At 36.8% G+C, this 12,257-nt stretch overlaps 1 protein-coding gene across 1 annotated transcript in view; it reads right to left on the minus strand.

Annotated features, from left to right (window-relative positions):
• Positions 1-12,257, minus strand: part of LOC306847995 (ELAV-like protein 4) — a gene marked incomplete at its 3' end in the record, with an annotated part of 63,299 nt that overhangs the window by 9,238 nt on the left and 41,804 nt on the right. The window contains exon 5 of the mRNA XM_079382292.1: positions 9,997-10,150. Within this exon, the coding sequence (XP_079238418.1) occupies positions 9,997-10,150 (154 nt within the window). The remainder of the gene's footprint in view (positions 1-9,996; positions 10,151-12,257) is intronic.

A 12,257-nucleotide genomic window follows, 5' to 3' on the forward strand; every position in this document is an offset into this window, starting at 1 on the left:
GAACATTCTCGTTCACCATTCCTGGCTGGTGGAATAATCTTCCCACCCCTACCCGGAATGCTGGATCCCTGTCAATCTTCAAGCAACAACTGAAAACTCATCTCTTTCGGCAGTACTTGACTTCATCCTAAACTCAAAAAAATCTTTCCCTCTATCTTTCTCTCCTTCCCTTACTAGCTTGTACTTATTTGAACAATGACTGAGACTTGGTGTTACGAGCACTTCCTCGGTCTGATTACCTCTTCAAGATGAATCGCTTTTTGTATTCCCCAATTGTAAGTCGCTTTGGATAAAAGCGTCTGCCAAATGACTAAATGTAAATCTAATGTCTGGTAACATCCCGTCTACTATAATGCCTTAATTGCTTTTGAAGGCAGCAGAGATGTATCCACATATCCCACAAAGTGCGGTTTGACGGTAGGTGGAATAAATAGAAACAACATGATTTTTTTTTAAACATATGTCTCCATTTCTTTCTAGAAATAAGTATTGTGGTGACTAAATATTTGCTTTAAAGTTCTTTTTAGCTCATTAGATGTGACATCGAAGCCTATCTGAAACCAGTTTGCTTTGATGGAATCTTCATATACAACGCTGGCTTTGAGTGCTGTCATTGCGAAACAGATTCAGAGGTTAAAGGTCAAGTCCTTCGAAACCGTGGCTATATGTGACCCTGGACCACAAAACCAGTCTTAAGTGTCAATTTTTCGAAATTGAGATTTATACATCATCTGAAAGTTTAATAAATAAGCTTTCCATTGATGTATGGTTTGTTAGGACAATATTTGGCCGATATACAACCAATATTTGAAAATCTGGAATCTGAGGGTGCAAAAAAATCTAAATATTGAGAAAATTGCCTTTTAAAGTTGTCCAAATGAAGTTCTCAGCAATGCATATTACTAATCAAAAATTAAGTTTTGATATATTTACAGTAGGAAATTCACTAAATATCTTCATGGAACATGATCTTTACTTAATATCTTAATGATTTTTGGCATAAAAGAAAAATCTATAATTTTGACCCATACAATGTATTTTTGGCTATTGCTACAAATATACCCCAGCGACTTAAGACTGGTTTTGTGGTCCAGGGTCACATATTTGGAAAATGATGCTACGTTTTCTGTACAGCGTTATATAAGCACAGTATGCAGGAGTATCAGAAACTGTTTAAAGTAAACTGCATTCAGTATAGAATGCTCAGTATTTAGTAAGGCTGGAATACGCTACACGATTTTCCGCCGATTTACAGTTTGGAGAAGTCAACAGCAATTGCCGAACGTTAGAGCCAGTCTGCAGTTGACAGATCTCATAGAAAATCACATAGTCACAGACTGATTTTTTTAGCTTCAGGTTATGAATCCATCCAGTGAGGGGATATCAAACATGTTTGATATTTTGAGCAGATTTTAGAACACATTTTGTTTTCATTTGTCAAGCGTAGCAATAATGTGCATATTTCTGTGTGTGTTTGTTGTGATCGGAACAACTTTAAAATCTGGTAGTGTGTAATCCCAGTTTTTCCTCTGTGACTATTACAAAGTCTGTAACGTCTTTAAGTCTTTAGGTCACGTTCCAAAACCATTCAAGCTGGCGGTTATTAAGCCTCTTATTAAGAAACCACAACTAGATTCTAATGAACTGGCAAATTACAGACCCATTTCAAATCTTCCGTTTATGTCTAAAATTTTTGAAAAAGTTGTGTCTGCTCAATTGTGCTCCTTCTTGCAAAAAAATGATCTCTATGAAGAATTTCAGTCAGCTTTCAGGCCTCACCATAGTACAGAAACTGCACTTGTTAAAATGACAAATGACTTCTTGCTTCAGATCAAGGCTGCATCTCATTGCTAGTATTACTTGATCCTAGTGTTGCGTTCTACACTATAGACCATGATAGGGCTGCACGATTCTTGCTAAAATGTGAATCACGATTTTTCTCCATGGGAATTGAGATCACGATTCTCATTTTTTCAACCAAAATGTATTGCACTCAAGTACAACCCCCCCACCCCCCCAAAAAAACCCACAGGACATTCAGTATAATAAAGTGCTGGAGTAACAAAAACTTGTCTCTTTTCTTTATTTTAGACCCCTTAAAGTGAATAATTTTAAAGCTTTAAGTTGTTGAACATAAGAGAACATTAACAATAATAAATAAAAATATTCACATTCATACAGGGCGTCGGCATCAACGCCTCTCGTTTACTTTGAATGGAGTAACGTCAAGCGTTGCCGAACTGAATTGTGGGTCCCTCGCGTCACTTCACTGGCATTGCACGCGTCAACACCATGGTCAGCACCAGAGCCGTTGAGAAACAGAGTTGCGACACTCCCATAGGCTTCCATAGGAACTTAGGAATGCGAAAGGTTAGCGTGTCATGGAGCAGCCAATAGTTCCAAACAACCGATAGTTTCAGCATTGAAGCCCATTCATTTCAGTGCTTCTCAAGCACAGTCGCCAGAAATTTGAGGAAATTACAGCATTTTTTGCCATTTTAACGCATTAGTTTATCTCTCAGAAATCTGACCAGTAGTTGTATTTTATGAAACGCGTTATAGTTAATGTTTATTTTTAGATAATAGGCAGTATATGCTATATTTGCAGTTAGATAACATGAGAAACACCTTAATAGCGATCATAACCAGATGCAAGTTGATGCTAGTTGTTTTACATCTTTATGTAATCTTTCTCTCCCTGAAGGAAGTTGAATTAACCCCATTTATTTCAGTATCTTTGGAGCATTTTCACTGGTAAGTTGATGAAATAACTGCTTTTTAAAATACTTTAACGCCTTAGCTGACCTATTCTTGAATAGTAATTAATAGTGGTATTTTCATGTCGTCTGGTTTAATAATGTTTATCGTTAGATAATAGCTATTGAGACTATTAGATTTTTATTATATTATTGTAGATACACTAGCTACAATAACTAAACTAGTTATTATAACTGTATTAAAATGTGAATAATAGATGACCATAGATGAAGAAATATATATTAATACAATAACACATTTGACATATTAATTAGATTTCTTATACTCTTTAAATAAGCATAATTTATTTCATAATTAGTCTGCACATCCACATGAATAAGTGTAACACAAAAACACACAAAGTCATGCCTCAAGTCTCCAATCTTTAAGCAGTTTACACTATTTATACTTTGCATACAAAGAAATGTAACCGCCTTATCCTGTGTGTTGCATTGTACTATGTTTTTACTCCTCCATAGTTAAACAAGAAAACCCCATTAATATTATTTCCATTAAACTCCACAGACAAACGTTGTTACTTTGTTGTTGTCTGACCTGATTAATCCCATTCAAACGTATGGACAGCGCGGAGTTGTTTGTAACTATTGAGAGCTCCATGAACCACGTGACCACGTGTCGCAACTCTGTTTCTCAGCAGCTCTGGTCAGCACCAAGCTTCAGACACGCCCTCCGTCAAGCGTTGATGCTGACACTCCGTTGAAGCAGCGCTGCGCAGAATGATCACCGTATGACATCAAAGTACTGCAAGAGCGATTTGAATGCATAGGATCCGACTGCTTTCTTATCGCTTTTGTGGTACTTTGATGTCATACGGTGATCATTCTGCGAACGCGCCTATTGACTCCGTTTAGGTCTGCCGCCTTGTTACACATCACGTGAGTGACAGCGGAACGTGGCCAATGAGGGAGAGGAGAAAAGTGATAGAGATTTATGATTGATTGGTGAATTAATAGTGTTTTGTTACTGTGTGAGTGTGACCAATAACGCGTGAATGCAGCATGATCTGAATGCAGGGAAATACACGGAAGTGAATCGCGGTCATTTAGAAATGAGATCGCATTTATGTATGAATCGAGATAGTGCTTTTTTTCGATTAACCGTGCAGCTCTAGACCATGATATACTCATCGATCGATTACAAAACTATACTGGTATTCAAGGGCAGGCTTTAAGATGGTTTAGATCCTACCTGTCCGATCGCTACCACTTTGTTCATTTAAATGGGGAGTCATCTCAATTATCACCAGTAAAGTATGGAGTACCACAAGGATCTGTCCTAGGTCCTCTGCTATTTTCAATATACATGTTGCCTCTTTGTAATATTATTAGAAAATACGGGATTAGTTTTCATTGTTATGCTGATGATACTCAACTATATATCTCAACAAGACCAGATGAAACTTCTAAACTATCTAAGCTAATAGATTGTGTAAAAAATGTAAAAGATTGGATGACCAATAATTTCCTCCTATTCAATTCAGATAAGACAGAGATATTACTTATTGGACCAAAAAACAGTACACAGAATCTCTTGGATTACAATTTGCAACTAGACGGATGCACTGTTACGTCCTCTAAAGTCAAAAATCTGGGTGTTATATTAGACAGCAACTTGTCCTTTGAAAATCATATTTCCCATGTTACAAAAACATCATTCTTCCATCTTAGACACATTGCCAAGCTTCGAAACATGCTACATGTTTCTGAGGCAGAAAAGCTAGTTCATGCATTCATGACCTCTAGACTGGACTATTGTAATGCACTGCTAGGTGGTTGTCCTGCATCTTCAATAAACAAGCTACAGATAGTCCAGGTCAAGAAAATATGATCATATTACCCCAATTTCTCTGCACTGGCTACCTATTAAGTTCCGCATCATTTACAAAATATTATTACTTGCCTATAAGGCCCTAAATGGTTTAGCTCCTGCATACCTAACTTGTCTTCTACCACGCTACAATCCAACCCGCTCCCTAAGGTCACAAATCTCTGGACTTTTGGTAGTACCTAGGATAGCAAAGCCCACTAAAGGAGGTAGAGCTTTTTCACATTTGGCTCCCAAACTCTGGAATAGCCTTCCTGATAACGTTCGGGGTTCAGACACACTCTCTCTGTTTAAATCTAGATTAAAGACACATCTCTTTAGCCAAGCATTCACATAATGCATCTTATAATCTTGTACTGTAGTTACATCTGATCAAATGTACATTATTATTATTCTTTAGCTTGGGTTGAACAAATCATTTTTGCTTAGATGAAACAGCAGCTACGCTAATTATGTCTCTATTTGTTTCTCTGTTTCTGCCACAGGATTAATCCCATGGTAACTAGGAATTACAGAAGCTTCAGTCTGGATCCAACCCTTAAATGATCTGAGATGACCGAACACCTGAGGAAAGATGATGCCAACCCCTCAGAGGACTTCGGAGGATGCCAATGCTCAGACAACATACAGAATTACCAAATTTTGCCATAAATTAAACATTAAGGTTCTGCAATATATAAATATATTGTGGAAACTTAAATTCCTGTAGAGCTGCTTTGCAGCGATTTGTATCGTAAAAAGCGCTGTACAAATAAACTTGAATTGAATTTAATTGAATTGTATAATGCCCAGTGTTTTCTGTAGTGTATTCCAGCCATAAGTAGAATGCTAGAATTCCATTCCGGACATCTTGTTTGCCATAACAAGTCATAACATCAGGGTTGTGCACTGTATCATTCATAACTGAATTAAGAAAGCCTTTAAATTCTGGTTCAGTTCCTTAAATTGAACTGAATTGTAATTGAGGAAGCAAACAGCATTAAGAATTTGAGTCTAAGGAAGTAAAATGAACTAAAATAAACTGATCATATATCTGTGATTTTTAAATAGAAAAAAATGTGAATGTTGAATGGACAAAGCCTTGTTTGAAAGCCTTTATTATTGAAGGTTCAGGCTTTACAGATAGATATCTATTGAATTTCTTATAGAAATTGTACTTCATTTACATGTTTCATTATATTTAATAAATTATCTTTTGTTGGCATAAGTGGAAGAATGTTTTTGTTTCCACAACACACTGTGTAATTGTAAATCATGCACTTCTTCCTGTCATTCTGATTTAAATTTGAAATTCAATCTTGTAAATTGAAAAGGGGCCAATTTTTCATTTCAGAATTTTACACATCCCTGCATATCATTATGAATAATGGGCCTGTTGATGGTTAAACAGCAAACTAATATTTTAAACTTATGCCTATTGTTTCGTTTTGTCCTCTGGAAGTCTGTTTTGAATCATATCTTTAAAAAAACTATGTAGAGCCGTAGGGCAGGTAGTCGGTAGTATGATTCAATCCAGAGGTTTTCAGCACTGTGCACTAACACAACTATAATGAAATCGTGATGGGATCTTGGTTTCCTCTGGTAGAAATAGTGCTGTGCTGACCAGTGTCATTCAGGCTGCGACTCAGCAAACAGCTGACGATCTATCAGACACCTGCAGAATCGCTAAAATTAGGGTCCAGAAAAAGCTTGCAGTTTAACGGTTAAAAAATGCAAATGGCGCCTTAATGTTGACTGTGCTTTACTTTTTTCTTTTCCGCTCGCTTCCCTGACATTACCATAATGAGCCTGCAGCCGTTTCTATAACAGGCTGCCTAAACAAAGCGAGCGGCCAGGCTAAAACTGGAGACACTGGCACCGATAGCTCCTTTTTAGCGCTTATCATGAACCGAACAGAGTTACGGCTACAATGTGCCGGTTAACAGCACTATTCTCCTGGTAATCACTCCTACCTTACGTAACTTTCTACCTGTACTTATCTCAGCTCAGCACACATGAATCCGGAGAATGCTGAGTTTAATAATAACCGTGACACACAGAGCGAGCGCACAAGAAATAGTGGCAAGAGACCGCCATAGCCGGCCTGACAAAGCGCTTTCCATTGCACGCCCACTGTTCTGGTCCTCGACACTTACTGCGTACGGGAGAGAAAGAGAAAGAGAGATAGAGAGAGAGAAAGTCCTCTGGGGGAAAAAAGGGAAAGCTCAGAAAAGCTCGGCTGTTAATGAAAGCCTTCTCTCCTCTGTCTGAACATAAGCACCTTTCCGTTGTCTCTCATTCTCTCACTTTTAAGTGGCTGTGCCAACTGTATGGAACATTTATTAAACTAGTGCGCTAAATATATTATGAGGAAAAAAGCCTACACCTCTTTGCCGTAGCTTCTGCCTAGTCAGAGAAAGGAGAACGACGTCCTCGTTTTATGTAACTTTTAGTTGCTGTCGCTACAGATGGTGTTTGAAAAGGCTAAGTAAGGGAGGTCTTTGAAGACTTGAGCAGCTCTTTGCCTGGTTCTGCCGGCACACTGCTATAAATCCATCTGTTTGTCCTTGTGTAATTGGAGGCCAAGGCAGCGGTGTCAAGGCATGCTTTGCGCTGGTGGAGCATCTCGATTCATTGTATACATCACAGATCCTTTGTGTTCGACAGGCCTTGATTTGGACACTCGTCGTGCAGCGTTGGCTCAAATGCATTTTGACGTCGTTCCTGACAGCGCGTTCGCACTGTATAGTTAATGGAATTGAAGTCATGGGAAAATATCAACGGGCGGGAAAAGAAAAGGCAGCGGAAGAGGAGAAAGCGTAGCATTTTAAAAGAGGGATTTCTACAAGTAGCTCATGGGAGCGCAGTCGTTTTTCACTTAAGAGGCGCAGCTTGTAGGAGCCGGCGTTATGGATCAATTGTATTTGCTCTCATTGACGGGACATGTATTGACTGCTGGGCAAGGCTCGGCGGAGCCTCTCTGAATATTTGACTATTGATCAAAGGGCCAAACCTATCATACTTCACTTAAGTGCTCATGCCGTGGATTCAGTCAAATGCTCAAAAGCTTTTCAAATCCCTTCAATTTAGTCACATTTCCCAATAAACTGAAAACAAACAGACACACCCTAGGGAACAAGTTATATAAATGAGACGCGTAGGAAGAGGACTTCCATCGCTATACATTATCCTTTCTGTGAGGGCGAACAGAGAAAATGCTTCCCTAATTGTTACCAAGAAACTTATGACAAGGATGTATGAAGTATTATTATTTCATAAAGGCAAAGCCACTGTTAGTTTATCATGCCATATGTGTTTGTCTTTATTAATGACTTTCGGTGTTATTTCAGGATGCTGTGTTTTTCTTCAAAGTGGCATATAGAGGAATATGACACAGAATTAGATTTGCCTTAAGAAGCATGTAGCAGATGTTGACTTGATTTACACATTAATGAGTAGGGATGGAAGTTGATTTTGGTGGAGATTCTGAATATAGTTTCTTAATTCCTTTAATGATTCTTGCAGTATTTTTGGCAAAAAAAAAACAAAACAAACCTATCCTAATTGTGCATGGTATTCCATACTAACAGCTTGCAGTGATTTTGCTATTATTAAATCCTATCAGCATATGGATGGCCCGTGTGACTGGTGACAATCTGAATTTTCAACATTTATGTGAGATTTAACTAAACTATTAACTGGTCTTGAGTAACACGTCTAATCACTCTTTGACTTCAACTTGTTTGGCTTTCTGGGTTTCACAGTAGTGTTGTAATATTTGCTCCATGTATCTTTACGGCAGCCCTCTGATAAGTAGCTTCAAAAAGAAAACACTCCTCAATTCTTAATCACTAGCAACTCAGGTTTAATTAATCATTAGGCTCTCTCCTGCGGACCCTTTTCTCCCGGGGAGCCTTTGCAGGGCCAGAGGAAGGATCTGTGTCAAGGGAGGAAGGCTTCTGTGTGTATGTGTGCATGTGACCATGCAGCGTTCCTCAGCAGTTCTTCAGAAAGGGTTTGGCACCACTAGAACGTGGAGTACATTTTCCTGTGGCTTATGCGATATTGTTTGCATGGTGAGTGCCGTTATGAATTATGCAGTTGTAAAAATATTGAATGTGTAAGAAATTCAGCTCCATGACCATTTATATTCTGGTTGATTCATTCATGATGTTGGAGGAAGGATAGGCCAAGGAGATGACTTGATGATTTAAAATAAACTCATCAGTCTTTCCATGTCATGCACTTGGTTCTAATATTCGATGATTATTAAGATTAGGATTCATGTTTACGGTCAAATACAAACAGACAACATGTGCATACATTTATTCACAGAAGATGACTATAAGATTTGAGTTTGTGTGTGTAGTTTCTATTACAGGGTTTCTGTGGGTCATAAAAAGGTCTTCAGAATTCTTAATTACCGTCTAAAAAGTCTCAAACTGGAGCAGAAAGCTTAAATTCATTAAATCATGCCATTACATATTTCATGCACTACAAAAATAAAAAGATTTATATCTTCCTCAGTACTTTTTGTCTTCCAATACAAAAATCTAAACATCCTTAAATCAAAATACATTTACTTCAGATGCAAACGGAACAAATGAAGTTTTGTTTTCTGAGAAACTGAACAAAATGAAGTGAGTTTATGCTTAAAAATAGAACATCTGTCAATAGGCTGTGAAAACTTTTTCCTTTGAATTAACCATAAACTCATTAAACAAGACATTTTATTTGACAAAATTTTGCTCTTCAAGTAAAGTAAGTATCTTAATTTAAGAATATTTAGTCATTTGCACTGTAAAACATGGCAGAAATACTGGAGAACACTTTTTTTGCAGTGTGATCAGATGGTACAATAAATGTTATTTTCATTTTTTTTGTAATATTAATTAAAAAGTAATGGAGATCTGTTGGAAGTTATATTTTTAAAATTTGCTGATACAACACATTTTCATCTAGCGATCATATTGATGTATTGCACCATTCAATTTCTTTCAATTTATTTATTTGGTCTTAAAAAGTCTTAAATTTACCTTCATAAACCATGTATTAGTTGTAGTGTGTTTACAAACACTTTAAGTTTAATTTCAGTCAGACAAAAACAAAAAATAATTTTTGTAAATGTCATGTCAATGATAAAATCGTGCAAGTCTGTTTTTTGCAAAACCAAACTAGATAATGCCATTTTAGCCTGTCTTCCAAAAAAATGTAATATGGAGCCAACAAATCATTCAAAGAGTTGCAGAATTCCTTATGTTTTGGCTTGAACTGTCCTATTCATTTTTTAAGAAGCTGCAATAAAGTGAAATCTTATAATAAATTGTGAATCTATGTGATGATTTTATATTAAATAGGAGAATTTGTTTGTTTGTTGCATGCTACAGGGTGAGAGAAAAGCGGTCCCACTGATACCTGTGACCTGGTCGACGAGAATGCGGGAGGTGATTATCCGTCCGTACTGAGAGAAGAGCTGTTCCAGCTCCTTCTGGGTCATGGTCTTGGGCAGCCCACTCACGTACAGATTAGCGTCACGGATAGAAGCCGAACTGGGCCGTGCATACGAAACCTGTAAGACAAAAAACACACAAACACATTGAGCATCTGTTGTAGTTTATGTGGTGTAGGAAACTGATCTCTTGAACTCCACATCCACATGTGCTTTTTCACATTTCAATTTGGCTTCTGGAGGATAGTTGTTCAGGCGATTTATAACCAACTTCTTGCATTTTCAATATGCAGCATTCAGATGCCAGAGGTCGTCTACACACCTGTTATGTCTCACACTGTGCTGGTGGTCTGTATTCTTGCATTGACCTGGAGCAGCTAGAGACTTCAGAAAGATAATGCCCCCAAATCCTCCACTTAAGAACAAAGAAGAATCCCTTTTACTTATTATAATATTTTGAAAAGGAACAACTTGCTGCGAGGGATTCTCTGTGATCCTTGCTCATTCACAGATAAGGGATATACACATGACATCTAAAGAGCTTTGCAAATTGTCTCAAAAGAGGAATGAAAATGTAAATTCAATATTAACGTGCACCACCTCTAACCCAGTTTCTGAGGAGAAACAATATTGCCAAGAAATTGGATACTTAAGTGGATGAAGTTCATGAACTCTTTGAACTTCAGGCACGGTCTATTCTGAGATGTCTCCAAAAGTCATAAAGAAAAACAGATTTCTTTTTGTATATAATATTAAATCTCGAAATGTAGCAATGTAATTTTTCTTATAGTCTAGTTTAATGTTTTCAAAATGTTTCTTGTCATATAACTTATAATGTACTTTATATACATGGTTTTATATTATAGTTTAATAATATTTTGCATATATAGAATGCGTGTATTGTTTTACAATTTCTTGTTACAAACAATATATATGCTTTTTTATTTTTTTAAATATTTTATATATTTTAGATTTTTTTTATATGTTATGTATTTTTAATACTTTCCCAGTTCAGATCTTTAAAGCCTTTATTATTCTAGATTAATGTCAAAATTTTAATTTATACATATTCATACATTGTTACATATCAAAAGTGAACATTACTCTATTTGTGTGTGTGTGTGTGTGTGTGTGTTTGTGTGTATGCACACACACACTATATTTACTATATACTATTGTGTTTTATTATTGTAATTCATGTTTAGTTTGAAATGTAAAAAAAATATTAGAATATAAAGATATAACTTAGATTAATTAATGCAGTTCGTATTATTTATTTTTACCTAATTTTCTATTAAATGCTTTCCTAGTTCAGGTCTAGAGAGAAATTCAAAGCATCAATGGTACAAATTGGACAGTTTTAGTTTCTTTTTTACAGTTGTACAGATTGACTTGTTTTTAGAATAAGGTTCATGAACCTCACTTAAAACCCACAGCAGTAAATGATAAAAGCTAATTTGTTTTCAGAAAACACACATGATGGAAGAGCTTGTGTGTGAGTATGAGAGAGAGAAGGCTGGCTGTCATCTGTGCTGAATAACACTTTGGAACCTTCTGTTTGTGCCTAGAGTGAGAGCCAAGCCATCTATAGCTCTCTCACCCTCGCATTCCCCACACGCTGCGCTTACTAGCACCTTGGACAGCGCTCGTTCCACCATACTCCCTTCATCTAGCGCTCACCCGGCACGTTCTCACCTCTCTCGACTTGTGAAACTCTGCAGCACCTTGGACAGTGTCTGTCACACTCTAAAACACACTGTACTTGTTTTCAGCTTCACATACCAGTCTCTTTCTTTTCTTACACACATGATGCAATTTTCACCCATTGCAACCATTCTCAATCAAATCTCAAAGTCTTTGGTAAATTTAATACCATAATGTCACTGAACTTTACACAGTGGTCGAAAGCTAATTAGGTATTTTTTAAAGTAATCCTTGTGGGAAACTTCAGTGCTGTGGCTCATCCTGGATTTTCTTAAATGAGAATTATTTTCAAAAGAATAGTTCACTCAAAAATGAAAATGAATAACTCACCCTTACGTCTTTCCAAACTCATGAGCCCATGCGACTTTTTTTTCAGTTCCACTTGAATATCATAGTCCATATGACTGCTTTCATACAAATATTATTTTCATTTCACATGACTACTTTTATTACAGATATTTCATAAAATGTTTCATGTGATGAACGGACCACATTTTTAGTCATTATTCACCAATATTCTTTC

The sequence above is a fragment of the Barbus barbus genome (assembly GCF_936440315.1).
Source record: "Barbus barbus genome assembly, chromosome: 28".
Taxonomy (NCBI): Eukaryota; Metazoa; Chordata; class Actinopteri; order Cypriniformes; family Cyprinidae; genus Barbus; species Barbus barbus.